This window comes from Vidua chalybeata, chromosome 19, assembly GCF_026979565.1.
Source record: "Vidua chalybeata isolate OUT-0048 chromosome 19, bVidCha1 merged haplotype, whole genome shotgun sequence".
Taxonomy (NCBI): domain Eukaryota; kingdom Metazoa; phylum Chordata; class Aves; order Passeriformes; family Viduidae; genus Vidua; species Vidua chalybeata.
This window is the reverse complement of record NC_071548.1, coordinates 10,795,298-10,809,717: the sequence shown is the minus strand read 5'-3', so window position 1 is coordinate 10,809,717 and position 14,420 is coordinate 10,795,298. Positions and strand designations below refer to the sequence as shown.

Sequence of the window (14,420 nt, the reverse complement as noted above, 5' to 3'; positions counted from 1 at the left end):
GCAGCCACCTAATTGGGAGGGAATTAGGAAGGGGGGAAGAAATGGGAGTCAGAGGACTGGGTACAGAAATATAGTCTGTTAAACACTAACCAAATACAATTTTACTAAAATAGGGATAAACATTTTTACATATATTCACAGAGAGGATGATTTGGAGTCTAAATCAGTTCTTTTTGCTGTGAAAAAGTATTCACAAAGCTAAATCAAGAGGAAATGTCATTAACAAGGAGGAAAACAGACTTTGTATGAATATGACCATGCTGACTTCCCTGGGGCCTCAGTACTTGCTCAGGCCTCCGGCTGTACTCACAGTCAAGCTTACACAGGCTTAAAATACCTCTTTGTCTGTCTTCGGAAACTGAGGTGAAGCTCTGGCAGACCTAATTGACCTCCTAATCCCAGGGACATCATGGGACAAGTAGGGAAGATGAGGATTTTCCCCTCCTTGGTTTTTGTAGCACCTATCACACTGCTCAAGCAACTCTGTGTGAGTCTGCAAACTCTTCAGTCTGCAAACTCTTCAGATATTTCCTTCCTCAAAACCTTCCTCAGCCCAACTCACTTGGAGAACTTTAGGTGGAAATGTTTAACTTGTTTCATGGATGCTTTGTTTGAGTTGATTTTTAAATCTGTTGAGGCACCAGAGCTGCTCCCTGCTGAATTGTTTTCCACTGGCCACATGGGGAGGATTCCTGATACCACCCAACTTCACTGGGTGGTATCAGGAATCATCACCTATTGCTGTTTCCAGGTGTAACTCAGGCTGGCAGATGCTGGATCTCACCTAAGGCTTTTTAGAGCAATCCCATACTGTGTCTTTAATTGTCCATCTTCCTCCACCTGATGACCATGGTTTTGCTTACCCAAAAATGTCTCCAGTTTTGTTTCCTGGGAATGATGATCTCCTCATCCTCAGTGAGGGGGCAGCATTATTGATAATGGGTGTGTGGCTCAGGGGAAGGAGGCAGTTTAGGACCAGTCCAGAGAACACCACAGCTCTGCCTGCCCCTTGCCCAGCTCTCCCATAGCCCAGTGAGTGATGCACTAGAAGAGCTGTCCTTTGTACTCTGTTGTGCCTTCACTTCTGCCTCCCTCCCTGCTTCAACCCTGAGCAGAGAACAAAACATTCAGAGTTAGGGTTTACTGAGAGTCTTTATTGAATTCCAGCCATCACCAGTAACCAGCCAGCTCCTGCAGTGGTCACAGGCACAGGGACCAAGTGGCACAAAATCCAAGGTGGTGGCACAAAATCTATGGTGGTGGCCCTGCCTGTGTGTGGCTGGCACAGCTACAAACAATAACACTGTATACAGACTGAAGTACAGGGCTGATATCATCAGTATAATCAACAGTTTTATAACTGCATAAGCATGTATTTTTCTAAATACACTGCTCTACTGATGTCTTTAATTGAAGAAAAGATTAAACATTCATTTATTTTCATTCAGCAACTGTTTTTTTTAATTTACTCTCATTTGTATATTAAAATGCAAATCAATGCACATTCTCAGGGTGTTAACTCCAGAATTAGTTCTTTTCTAGACTAAGTTGCTTTCTTTGTAATACTAAATAGAGAATTACAATTAAAATACGTGCTCCTATATATGTCTTGTCTAAAACCAGTGCAGCTCTTACAGGTACTGCCCGAGTAAAACCACTTCAATTGTGTTGAAAAGGCTTTAAAATGATCATTTATCATGCAGTAACTAGTATTTCTCCTAAACACACTAATATTTATTATTAGTTATAAAAGTTGTATCACACTAATGTTCCCAAATATGCATGATACCTGAAGCTAACCAAAGCATTTCTCAGACACCCAGAGATTGGTCCTAGTAATGCCAAGGTCCTCATTTCCATCCCCATATGGATCATTCACTCAAGAGCTGGACTCAGTGATCCTTGTGAGTCCCCTTCAACCAAGAATATTCTGTGATTCTGTGAGTTCCAAATTAACAGAACTTCACTCTATGACTTCTAGTCATTCATAGCACAAAGAAGCAAAGCAGAGGATCAGGGGCCCAGTAGAAGGCTTGTTTCACTGCCTGGTAATGCAGGGCACCTCATGTGTTCCACATGCTTGGTCCTACACCAGTGTCCCATGTCAAGAATCCCACTTTGTCCAACGAGGCAGAACAAAAGCTGCTCTTTACTTTGTTTGGGTGTCCCTCCAGACTATGGCCACAGAAGCCCACAGACTCAGAGGGCAGTACTGACACCTCTTTAAAGTCAAGAAGCAACGAACGGAGGATGGGGACTTTCTCCACTGCACAGACTGCTGGAGCACGTTTTTGCCCACAACCAAGGGGACAGAGTACTCCTTCAGCACCCTGCTGAGTGCATCTGCAGCCCTGTGGCACAGCCAAGGAGCAGAAGGCTTTCTCAGAGGGAACTGCTCTTATCTTTCACTGCTGAAAAACTGAAAGAACTGAGCAGAAAACCCAGTTTGTCACCCATTGCTGGCTCCCAGCAGGACACAGCCTCCTTCTGCACCTTTTGCAGCATTCTGCTCAGGCTGAGAGTTTCAGTGCTGACTGTTCTTTGGAAAGTGGAGACCCTTCAGAGAGTAGAACTGCTCCAAAGACAGCCATGGCACTTTTAGATCCACCATCAATTCCATATCCTATTCTGACCAAAAAAAAACAGGAAGAAATTAGACTTGTGCTATCCTTGACAAAGTACTAAGAGTTTACAAACCAAGTAAAAATAGACCCAAGCCTGAATTCCTGAAAGCCTCTCTCCAAAGCACTTTGGCTAATGTGGAATGTAGTCACAGAGGTTCTTTTAAACCTTCTAACAATTCCCTGCCAAACTGCCAGCAGTGACTTTGTGTTCTGTTTCACCAAGTCCTGTAAGGGCAGTTTTAGAAATCCAAGTCTAGGAAGGCTCTTGTGTGAGCTTCCCATGGGCTACAAGAAATAAAAGCTGGCACAGTAAGTTCAGAGGCACCAACAAGGTACAGGCCCAATAACTATGAGATCCAAATACCTTGATTGCCTACAGATTGTTTTAAAGTTGTAAGTAAGAAGTACAGATTTCTCTGTACCTGGTGAGAACTTCTGAAGACATACCACAACCCAAAAAACACCAGGAGAATTAAAAATCCATCCCAGAAGAACAGATGTATATTCTCCTTTGTGCTAATTCACTGTATGTTAAAAGACTCACCCTGTCTGCCCACAGGCTTCATGCAGAGAGGAACCAGCATTTTCCAAGTACTTGCACTCTGTCTTGAGACTCCTCAAATTGGAGTCCCAAAAACATGCAGAAAATCCAGTTTCTACCACCTGAACAACAAAAGGTACACCAGCAGAGAATATCCCACCTCATAAAGAGGAAAAGCTTTATGACAGGAGACCCTGAGGGCAGGAATGCACGCCCTGAACTCCTCAGCACACACAAAAAAACCCAGCACTGAAGAGCCTTCAGTGTGAAGATGTGAAGCATGTTCTGGGTCAGAAGATGACACACAATGCTTCATCCCACACTCTTCATCACAGCATGCACACCACTGCTCTGCAGGATGTTTTCCTGACAACTCTCTGGTGTATTCACAGTGTCTGGCCTGATGTCATTTGTTTCCTGGTGATTCTAGTACCATTTATTTCCCATCAATTCTAGAAGTCCCTGCAGTTCCATTCTGATGAGATTTGTCATAGTGGCTTTTATAACTTACAGCCATAAGACTTGAACTTAGGGATTTCAACAGCTCTTTCTGTAGCATCTGGTGGAGTCCTACACTGAGAACACCTGTATGGACAACAGTCTGTGCATGGGCAAAAAGGCAACAGTGAGACCTTCCTCAAAGCCTGAATTTGTCAAGGAACTCTTCCTGTTTCTTTCTCAGAGGGGTTATTGTTACCCGTGAGCACATTAATTCTGTTGCTCCTTTACAGGAAACCACAGAAGCCACAGGGGCCAGTGAAAACATTTAACAAGGATTTACATCGTAACTTTGATTTCAGGTCAATCAAGACCTGTGCAAACCATTGTAGTTTTTACCATCACCAACTTTTTCCTAAATCACTATCTAAAGGCTTTAGCAATTCAGACCAAAGAACTGGCAGATTTCCTAAACTGCTTAAAAGAGATTATAATTTTTGTATCAAATAGTCAGTATTTGACACAGATTATCTGCGCTGTAAATGAACTAAACTGAGATACAAGACCTTATGCTTTCATGTGACAGAGAGAGAGAACAGCATCACTGGAAAACAGCCAGAAGGCTGGGTACAAGGCCTCAGTGAACTGGGCTTTGAATTTATAGATCAGGTTATTCTTCTCCCCCACCGCCATGAAAATCACAAGGCCCCCCTCGCAGTGGAGCAGCACCCCTATCTTGGTAGCCTTTGTGTTGGGCAGGCTCTTTTCCACGTCGTTGTGCCAGGATGATATTTTGGAGTTGAGCCACTCGATGCACCAGGACTTGCTGTTCCTGCCCAGGCGGCTCTCGGGGCCCTGGCGCTCCATGCTGCCGTAGCAGACGCCGATGCCACAGAAGCTGCTCTTCTGCAGCTCCACCTCCCAGTAGTGGACGCCTCTCTTGAAGCACTGGAAGCCCAGCACCTGGCGGTAATCGGTGAAGCGCTGCGGGTGGTACTTGTGACCTGGGACGGTGTCCGAGATGGACATCCTGGTGTAGTTTTCAGCCAGAACCACGGTGTTGTGAGCCGTGTTGTAATCCAGCGTGATATTAGCAGCATCTGCAATGACACAAATCACTCGAAGGTACTGAAGAACAAAGCACTTTTGTTTATCCTGTCCTGCCTCAGCACTTGTTGCCATGTTTATCTGCCAGCTCTGCTCTCCTCCTCAGTGCAGACAGTTGTTAGGGCCACAGTACAAGCTGCTGGGTTCAACTGCAGCTCTGTGTTACACAACATGCAAATGAAGGGCCAGTTTTCTTCCTTCCTGCAGCCTCACAGGATCACTTTATCACCCAAATATATCCTGGCAAAAGAAGGCGATGGCTGATCTGGCAGCAAAAGGTATGACATGTTTTATAGCATCTTAACAAGCCATCACGGGCCTGCATTTCATTTAAAAAAATCCAGTGCATTACACTGTATTTCTAGGCTACCCTAATGCTGTCTTTTTTGGGGAAACCAAAACAATTACTTAAAAAACTTCATTTATCTTCATAAAGATTCACGGATGCTGAAGATTAATTTGATTCATCCAGCAGAAGAACTACTTAGAAACCTCCTTCCCCCTTTTTCTCCAGAAATTTGCTTCATTTGTAACAACCTCTTAAGCTAACTCAGATGTACTTTTGTCAGGTCACTACAGAGGACACATAAGACCAGTACAACAAGAGCATAGTTCATCTTTAAGGAGTGTAATGTTGGGTGTCTTACACTGCAAGAGCTCCTCTCTGGGTTTCTTCAGGAAGCTGTCTAGCAGCTCTTTAGCAGCAGCAGCAGCTGTGGCGGTTGGTGTGGTGGTTGGTGCTGTGTCAACAGAAGAACAGAGTTTGGCCAGCTGGGAAGAGACCTCACATGTTTAAGACCCCATCACAGACACACTCAGGCTGGAGCTGATCTGGTTCAGCCTCTTGCTCCATGCAGGGTTAACTTCAATATTAGCTCAGGCTGTTCACTGTCATGTCAAGTTTTGAAAATCCCACTCTCTGGACAGCTTCTCTCAGTGTTTGATTGCTCCCACAGTGGCCAGCAAGAGCTGAACTTTTGTTCAATACACCAACACTAATGACCATTTTATCATTTTAAGAGCAGTCAATGAAAATTAGAATACTGAATATGATGAATGAATATTAGAATGAATATTAGAAAATTAGAATATGATGCAAGTTTGGACTCACCAACTTTAGCAGCTTTCTTTTTCTCTTCTGAAGGGGAGAAAAGAAAAAAGTAAACTGTGAGCTCTACTGGGAGGCAAAAGCCACTGGTAAGACTGTGTCATTTGTAGCACCATCACCATGGCTCTTCTGAAACTGCAGCAGTAAAGAGCTGACAGTCCAGCAGGCTGAAGCCATGTACAAATACCCTCACACTGGAAAGCTGTACATCAAGCCCAACCTTCCATTTGCTTCCTATTTCACGGGGTCATAAGCCTGGAAGGAGCTTGATCTCTCCTTCAGGAGCAGTGTGTTCAGGCACGTGGAATACTCCTGTTCCCATGAGGAACACTGACTATTCCTTTCCTCTTTACAACAGAGCTTTTAGTGCAGCAACAGGAGCTGCAGCTCCAGTCCAGTCCTGCTTCCCCAGCACACCCCCGACTGCTCCACACCCAGCACTTGGACCATGTGTCAAGAGCTCCCTGGAAGTAACAGAAGTTGTTTCTTAACACTTGCATTTACTTCAAAAAGAAAACATGGAAGATCATCCAAACAGGGTACAGTGCCCCTTAATTCTGGTATCTGGACAAAACAGAACTGAAAGGCCCCGGTATAACCTGCCACAAAGACCATCACCAGCCCTAGACTGGAGGTAGCAAAATGTTTGAGTAAGTCTCCTTTAATGACCACTTACTGGTGGTATCTGTCTCCCCCTGCGAAGTGATTTGAGCCTGGGGAGCGGTTTTCTCTTTGTGGGTCTGGTCTGTGAGGGAGGAAGAAAAAAACCAGAACATGAACAGATCCTAAGCAGAACTCAATACATACAAATCTATCAAACAAACCAAAAGGTGTTTGGCACAAATTAAAAAAAACTGCACCAACAAGAGGGTGGGGAGGCTCTGCTTTGCTTTACAGCCCACACTGACACCAGTACAGGTTGATGCACCCCGTGTACCTGTGCAGTTCACCTGTCCACCTTACAAGGCATGCATCCCCCAATATCCCAAAGCACCCTCCCCTCCCTGTGCCAAGGTGCTCACTGCAGGTCATCACTGCATCACCACCACAGCAAACAGCTCTTGGGTAACTGCCTCAACTCTTCTTTAACAGTAAAGCCATAGTTAGGACAGGATGGTGTTCTGTAGTACTTACGTGGTCCATGAGGCTTTTTTCCAACAAACGGTTTGTTTGGATTAGCTGCTGGAGGGGCCTTAATTTTTGGCTGCAACGGTTTGGCTGCAATGGTGATAATTTACATTATGGTTTGTATGACCAGGAACAGTCATGCATTATGAGGACATTTTTCCATCTTATTTTTCAGTTATGCGAACAGAACTGAAGTGATATTTGGCTGAGATGGGAACTGCACACCCATGCCCCAGTCCAAAAGATAATATGGCTTAACCTGGCAAGTCGACCTTTGTTCCACAACACTTACACAATCAGCACCTTTCCAGCTGGGTAAATGGAGTCCTGCTACTCTAAAGCCTTTCCAATCTCCCCTCAGATCCACATCCTAACCACACCCAACCCTGCTACACAGTAACACCATAAATTACTCTAAGGAAGAAAGGCTGAGCTGTGCCAGAAGGGTGTAATATCATGATAGTCATCAGCTTATCCAAGTATAAGTAACAGTGAAGAAACACTGGCACATTTTGTCTCTCAGTTTAGCCCAGACTGTAATGTTTTTGTGTGGAAATGGAACACTGCAGAGATTGGAAGACACAACTTATATTAATTGACTGTATTTGTTGCACTTTTTAAAAAAATTGTATTTGGATTGGAGAGGAAAGATCCCTCATTTCAGCTCAAAGCAAAAGTAGAAAATGCCAATTTCCCCAGTGATACAGTACCTTCTTCTTTTTTCTCCCGACTCTGAATTACTGATGTTTTCACTATGTCTTTGAGGGTAATGGCAGACTGGTAAGTGGAATGCATCACATTTGGGTCCATTTCAACTACAGGAACATAAGCCTCTTTTGTTGATGTTTGTTGCAATGCTGCTGCTCTCTGAAACAACAAATGAGAGACCACCTTGTGTAGCACACAGAAAAATACAACCAGCTTACTTTAAACGTTTGTGCGTTCGTCTCAAATTCAAGGGAACAAAGGCCACAGTCAGACACAGCTCATGGCAAAATTCCAGCAGCAGCTCAGACACCTTAATTCCCACTGGTAACCAATGACCACACAGGTCACAACACAGAGCTGCCACACCTCACGGAGGTAACTCCTGCCCAGTGACCCCTCTGCTTGTGGCAGAGGCAGTGGCTGAACTGGGACAGTTACCAGACACCCCTTTGTGGAGGCTCTCAGTTCAGTCGAAGAGAGAACAGAGAGAATTCTCTCAGGCTTCAGCCTGGGAAAGTTAGGAGAAAGAATTCAAACAATTATCTTTCTGTTCATGTTGTTTATAGATATGTTCTACCACAGTGTGCTATTCATAGTGCACCAGTAGTGTGAAGGGTTTTTACTTTCACACCAATTGTATTTCACCTTAGTGAAATAAAAGACTATAAAAGAACTTGCTACTTCTTAATACACATTCTTTAAGCCTTCTGAATCATTGGAGTCTTTTCGTCTGTCCCTGACTCAACAGTGACACCCCTTCAGCATTCTTTCACTGATATTTGTGTACTTTTCAGGACATCCTTTGATAGCAGGTTCTTGCACACCACTGCATTTCCATTTCACTGGAAGTCTCTGGAGAGCAGGATGACCACAGGAGGTTTTTGTCATTCTGCAATCTAGAATGAAGAATTGGATTCACATTTAAACGACACATTACCTTCAAAAATAGAACATCATCACTTTCAGTCAGTGCCATCTCAATCTGATCTTTGAGAGATTGAATTTCATTCTTCTTATTTCCCAGAACACTGTAAATATAATCAAACTTATTCCAAACTCTCTTTTCTTCCTCTGTAATTGCTTTCATGATCTCATTTTCTCTTTCTTCAATTACAGCTTTAACTTCTGAAAACTCATTTCTGATCAATTCCTTCTTTCTTGAAGCTGTCTCCTGGGGCAGACAAGAACAGATAGGCACTGGTTTCAAAACAACAGTTTGTAAACAAAATACTCTAAGTGCTACTGCATGAAAGCCTCTGAGGAAAACGTGGGCTTCTCTTCCTTGAAACAAGCAAGAGCAGAGCTGTTGATTTCTATGTGGTTTGGGAAGAAAACTCCTTCACTCACAAGGCATGGAGCCCATTCTCAATGTCACCCTCACGTGAGGGTATAAGACCTTGCACAGTGCCTGGTTTACTCCCATCTCCCACAGAGCTGCCTGGCCCTGCCAAAACTCCTCTTTTCTGTTCCTTCCTAGTAACACCTTCTCTTGCCAATGCAGCCTCAGCACTACAGCCTTTGTCACAAGGGTACAATCACCAACACCATGCAGTGGCCAGCGGGTGCCAGGCAACCTGAGAGCACTCTGAGCAGTTCTCCACTTACAGCAGATTGGTTCTGTTTTGTTTTCACCGTGCTCATTGCCCGGGCAGTTCTTTCACCCTGGTTATGCAGCTCCACAAGTTTTTTCTTCAGCAACGACTGCAATAGGAGAGACCAGAAAGTATTTCAGAGAGGCAGTTGTCATGTCTGCTTTCAGTTTTAAATACTCTTGTAAGCATTTAGTACTCTCAGCTTAAAACCTCCCTTCCCTTGAATCTTAAGTAGCATCCTGCAAACGTGTGGCTTGTGGCACCCACACCCTCCCCACCTCTCCCAAGAGCAAGATGCCATTGCTGACACTCTCTTCACAAAGGACCTGGTGCTTTCATCAGCATAGCAGTTCTCATGCTAAGAATAAATGTTACATTAGCTCTCAGGTTGGGCTTCCAGCACAAAGTTGATGCTATTGTTCACCCCTCTCCTTTTGAGAATGTTCTCTCTCAGATGTGATTTACCTGTTCCTTTAGTTCAAGATTCTGTTAAACTCAATCAGGGCTAAGTTCTGCAGCTAAGCTGTGTACACACCAACTGAACAGAAGGGAGTTTGACCACCTAAACTTTTTCAGCATACTTTACTCATCCACACTGATTTTCGGCTGTGCTGGAAAACAGAAAGGCCAGGTTTCCTTCCTTTCTACTCCGTGAACCTCCTTCTGGCTTTCATCTACATACTTGAGATCTCCCTAGGATACCTTTATAATTCTTCTTCTTAAGAACATCTGCAGCAGAATATCGGTCCCTCAGGCTGTGACAAGCCCTGGCAGGGGAGCAGAGCAGCGGAGGAGGCTCAGAGCTCTGGGTGACGCCACAGAGTATGGGAGGCCTCACTGGTGAGCCCAGCCCAGCCCAGGACAGCCCAGCCCTGTCAATGCAGCTCCCCGACAGCGCCTTCCCAGACCCCTGCTCTTGAGCAACATCTTGGAGAGACGAGGAAAACGAAAGGAATGGCTCCAAGGACGTGTCTGAGCACAAGCTGGAGGGCAGATAACAGTCTATCAATGCCAGACACGAGATTTACAGTCGACATCTTGTTCCGGTCTCCTCCCGCACTCCAGAGCGGCTCCCCCGGCACCGAGGGAGCCAAGGGGCACTCCGGGGTGCCCTTGGGAGGATGTTCCAGCCCCGGGGATGGAACATGGTGGGGTCACCGGCCACCCCCGTCCAGCCCCGGCTGCTCACCTGGGCAGTGGCTTTTGCCTGCTCCAAGGGGCTGGTGGGGCACAGCTTGTGCCCGAGCAGGCAGAGGGAGCAGATGCAGACGCCGTGCTTGCTGCAGAAGAACTCGAAGAGCCTGTTGTGCTGGGGGCACTTGCGCAGCTGCAGGTCGCGCAGGGGCGGGCAGAGCTGGTGGTCGCGGAAGGCAGGGCTGTCGCGGTGCGGCCGCAGGTGCTCGGCGCAGAAGGACGCGGTGCAGGTCAGGCAGGTCTGCACGGCCGGCGCCTCCTGGCAGCTGTCGCAGGACACGGGGGGCTCCCCCGCCCAGCACCCCCCCCCCTCCCCATGCCCACCCTCATTCTCCTCCTCTTCCTCGCCCTTGGCCCCGGAGTGGCCCTGGAGCTGCTCCACCACCCGGCACAGCACCGTGTTCTTCTGCAGCTGCGGGCGGGCCGCGAAGGTGGCCCGGCACTGCGGGCAGCTGAAGCCCCCCGAGAGGCCGGCCCAGCTGAGCTCCAGGCAGGAGGCGCAGAAGTTGTGCCCGCAGGGCACCGTCACGGGGCTGCTGAAGAGGCAGAGGCAGATGGAGCAGGTGAGATCCTCCTCCAGCCCCGACAGGCCCGGCTCCGACTCCAGCGCCGCCATCGCCCCGTCCGCAGCCCCAAGAGCCCGAAACAAACCTGGGCTCGGAGAAACGAAACTACGGCCTGGGCTTTCCGGAAAACGACGTGTCCCATCCCCGCCCCGACGGGAGGGGCGGCAGCCGAGGGACGAACCCTGCGGCGCCCGCCCATGTGAGGGGCAGGGCAGCCCCGGGATGCTGGGGGCTCTGCCCTGCGGAACGGGACCGCGGGGCGGGGACGCGACGCCCGCGGGACTGCGGGCGAGCCGGGCCGGGGGCTCCGAGCCGGGGTCGGGGCAGCGTCACCCGGAGGTGCCCGGAGGCCTCGGGGTCGGTTCTGAACGGCAGCGGGGCGTTTGGGGTCGCTGCCCACCCGCGCTGCCCGCCCCGCTCCCGGGCTGCCCCGGCTCGAGGGAACTCGGGACACCCAGCGCTGTCTGGCCGCTGCCGCGATCACCGCGCCCGCCGGCTCCGCCCGGGGCTCAGGCAGGGTGTGAACCCCAAATCCCCCCGAGCACCGCACCAGCTGCTCCGAGTTTTGGGTAACCTGGATGCTGGAAATCCTACGGACTCATAGGACTCATAGGTTTGGGTTGGAAAGGACCTTAAAAATCATCTGTTTGCAACAGCTGATGTCAGTGCAACGTTTTTAAAGCACACAGGTTACTGCTTTGTGATTGTGGAAACCATCTCAACAGAAGATGCTTCCTCAAATTTCTTTTTCTTAGTCTATCTGTTCAATAATCACCATTTCTAACACGAACATTGATGCTGAATAGCAACATGGCAAGTAGTCATGTCTTAACTAACTTGACCTCAAATTGTTCCAGTGGCCTCTTCCTACTCCCTCTTCTGCCCTGTTTGCTGGTGTCCCAGGGGCCCTCTATATTTCTCCTCCCATGCTGGCAGCAGGGATAAAAGGAGCAGCCTGGCACAAAGTCTGTGACCCTCCAATAATTTAAACAGAACCTGATGGGCTGCAGCAGAAGGAGCCATGTGCTCTCAACTCATGTCCAGTGGGCAAAGAACACCAGTGGGCAAGAACATATTTTGTGGAGAACTGCTGAGGTTCCCTTTAATGTAATTTAAAAGTATTAACAGGCAATCTTGTTGACATTAGTTCTTGGGGACTTCCAAGAATGTTCAGGAGTTACACAGAATCACAGAATGAACTAGGTTGAAAAAGACCTTTAAGATCATCTAGTCCAACCTATGACCTAAACTAACACCTCCTCATCAACTAAACCATGGCACTGACTGCCACATCCAGTCTATTTTTTAAACTATAGCGATGGTGATTCCATCACCTCCCTGGGCAGACGATTCCAGTGCCCAACCACTCTTTCAGTGACAAATTTCTTTCTAACATCTAACCTCAGCTTCCCTTGGCGCAGCTTTGGATTGTGTCCTCTGGTTCTGTCAGTGCTGCCTTGGGAGACCAACCCCCACCTGGCCACAGCCACCCTTCAGGAAGTTGTAGAGAGTGATAAGGTCACCTCTGAGTCTCCTTTTCTCCACGCTAAACAAGCCCAGCTCCCTCAGCTGTTCCTCACAGGGTTTGTGTTCCAAGCCCCTCTCCTGCCTCGCTGCCCTCCTCTGGACATGCTCGAGCATCTCAACGTCCTTCCCAAACTGAGGGGCCAGACCTGGACACAGCACTCGAGGTGTGGCCTCACCAGTGCCAAGTACAGGGGAAGAATGACCTCCCTGCTCCTGCTGGCCACACTGTTCCTGATACAGGCCAGGGGCTGTTGGCCTTTTTGGCCATCTGGGTACACTGCTGGCTCATGTTCATGCTCAAAATAAAGCACTCAAAAGAAGGGATGTTGGGTGGTCTGTTACAAGTGAAATCAGCGCCTAGCCAGTTCTTTTGGACTATTAAATTAAATCTAGAGAATCATTGTAAAGCTATGTTGCACAGATAACATGGACTTGTACCTACATCAGTTATCCCTCCAGCCTTTTAACACTCCTTGAGGATAAGCTGCAGAGGGGTTGTGTGTCACAGAGCTCTGAGTCACTGCCCAGCAACAGATACAGGTGCAGAACAGACAATGGAGGCATTTGGAGCTGCAGGGCTGTGACAGGAGCAAAAGTTCAAGATCAGCTCTGTCATGTGCTTGAGGGTGGAGAAGTTTCTAGGAGATGGGCACAGTGCCACAGGTTTACAGCATGGTTGGGATGTGCTGATCAGGACTTTGTAATTGCTGTCAGAGGAAATGCAAACACCTGACAGGGGGTGGTGATTGTGACTGCAAAGGAACACTCTTAGAGAGCTGTGCTGTGCATGAGATGGGACAAAAGAGCAGCTCTTAATGTTTGCATTCTTTATTTTTCCATAGGTTCCTTAGTCCAGATAAGCCCACCCTGGGCTTATCTGGAATAAACCTCTGTCATCTTTCAAAGACTCAGCACCTTCATTGTATTTTCTGTGGCACTCATGTGGAATCAACTGATATAGACAAAGGTATGCAAATAAAAAGTGTAAATATAAACCCTCACAACTGTAGCTTCTGCTTCTGGAGCATAGCACAGGATGCTTAGAGCTCATATGAGCAATTTAAGTTCTGCGTTGTCAAAGAGGGCTTGAAATTCTGGTTTGGAGAAAGCCCAACCACTCCTGTTGTCTATGAGACAATAAATTTTAACATAAAAAAATTACTGCTACCATTTAAATAGCTACTTAAGTTATTACTCACTTTTGCTTGCAAATGCTTGAGAAATTCCTGTGATTCTGAACTAAATCTAACCCTTTGCCCAGATACTGCACATTCAAAGTGCCCCACGGGGCCTAAGCAGGGCTTTAGAAGCACAGTGGGATAAATGGCACCTCGCATTCCTGCCCCCAGCAAAGGGGCTGAGACATGGGAGAGCCCCAGGGACAGAAAGGCAGCAGTGAGGGTTTGTTCAGCGTTTCACCACCTCCTTGTGGGATTCATGTGCACATTGTCCCATCCCAGATTCCTCAGAGCAGGATGTGGATGGGACAGGGAGGGCTCTTGGCAGTTCCCTCAGACTGCCTGCCCTTGGTCTGATTTGAATTGAGCAGTGAAGCAGTAGCTTCACGCAAACTTGGTAACAATGGGTAAATAAAACTCAAGATTTTACCTTCCAACCCTCTCTCAGAGATGTATTTGTTTTCCAGCATCATCTGTGTGGCACAGCCAGAGTGACTCTGCATCCATTTAATTCATGCCAAAAATGCACAGTAGGCAATGGAACAACAGGTACTGTGAAACACTTGCATTTAGCTTTTGCAACTTCCTAAGAATTAACAAGTAACAATTTCCCTTAGAAAAATAATCTTTCCATTAATCCCCACTGTCTGAGCCTGACTGTGTTCCGTTTGACATCTTCTTTTCATCCAGTTTGCAAGAACAGCCACAC

The 14,420-nt window shown here is 47.3% G+C and overlaps 1 protein-coding gene and 1 long non-coding RNA gene across 2 annotated transcripts; one reads left to right on the top strand and one right to left on the bottom strand.

Moving 5' to 3' along the window:
- Positions 1 to 1,133: 1,133 nt before the first annotated feature.
- Positions 1,134 to 11,666, bottom strand: TRIM25 (tripartite motif containing 25). Its single transcript, XM_053960214.1, has 9 exons — positions 10,436 to 11,666; positions 9,260 to 9,355; positions 8,592 to 8,825; positions 7,657 to 7,813; positions 6,953 to 7,036; positions 6,495 to 6,563; positions 5,822 to 5,848; positions 5,358 to 5,450; positions 1,134 to 4,703 (listed from the first exon to the last, which is right to left on the bottom strand). The coding sequence occupies exons 1-9, from the start codon at positions 11,054 to 11,056 to the stop codon at positions 4,171 to 4,173; spliced, it is 1,914 nt and encodes a 637-aa protein (XP_053816189.1). The 5' UTR covers positions 11,057 to 11,666; the 3' UTR covers positions 1,134 to 4,170.
- Positions 11,667 to 12,878: 1,212 nt separating this feature from the next.
- LOC128797550 (uncharacterized) lies at positions 12,879 to 14,259 on the top strand. The gene is made up of 3 exons (XR_008434175.1): positions 12,879 to 13,196; positions 13,376 to 13,500; positions 14,179 to 14,259. It is a non-coding gene; the product is annotated as an uncharacterized LOC128797550 (long non-coding RNA).
- Positions 14,260 to 14,420: the final 161 nt, after the last annotated feature.

Coding starts and splice junctions, on each gene's coding strand:
- TRIM25 (XM_053960214.1), bottom strand. CDS start 11,056: ATGGCGGCGCTGGAGTCGGAGCCGGGCCTGTCGGGGCTGGAGGAGGAT. Junction 8,826..9,259: donor CAAAACAGAACCAATCTGCT/GTAAGTGGAGAA, acceptor TGTCTGCCCCAG/GAGACAGCTTCAAGAAAGAA. Junction 4,704..5,357: donor CAGAGAGGAGCTCTTGCAGT/GTAAGACACCCA, acceptor GTGTCATTGCAG/ATGCTGCTAATATCACGCTG.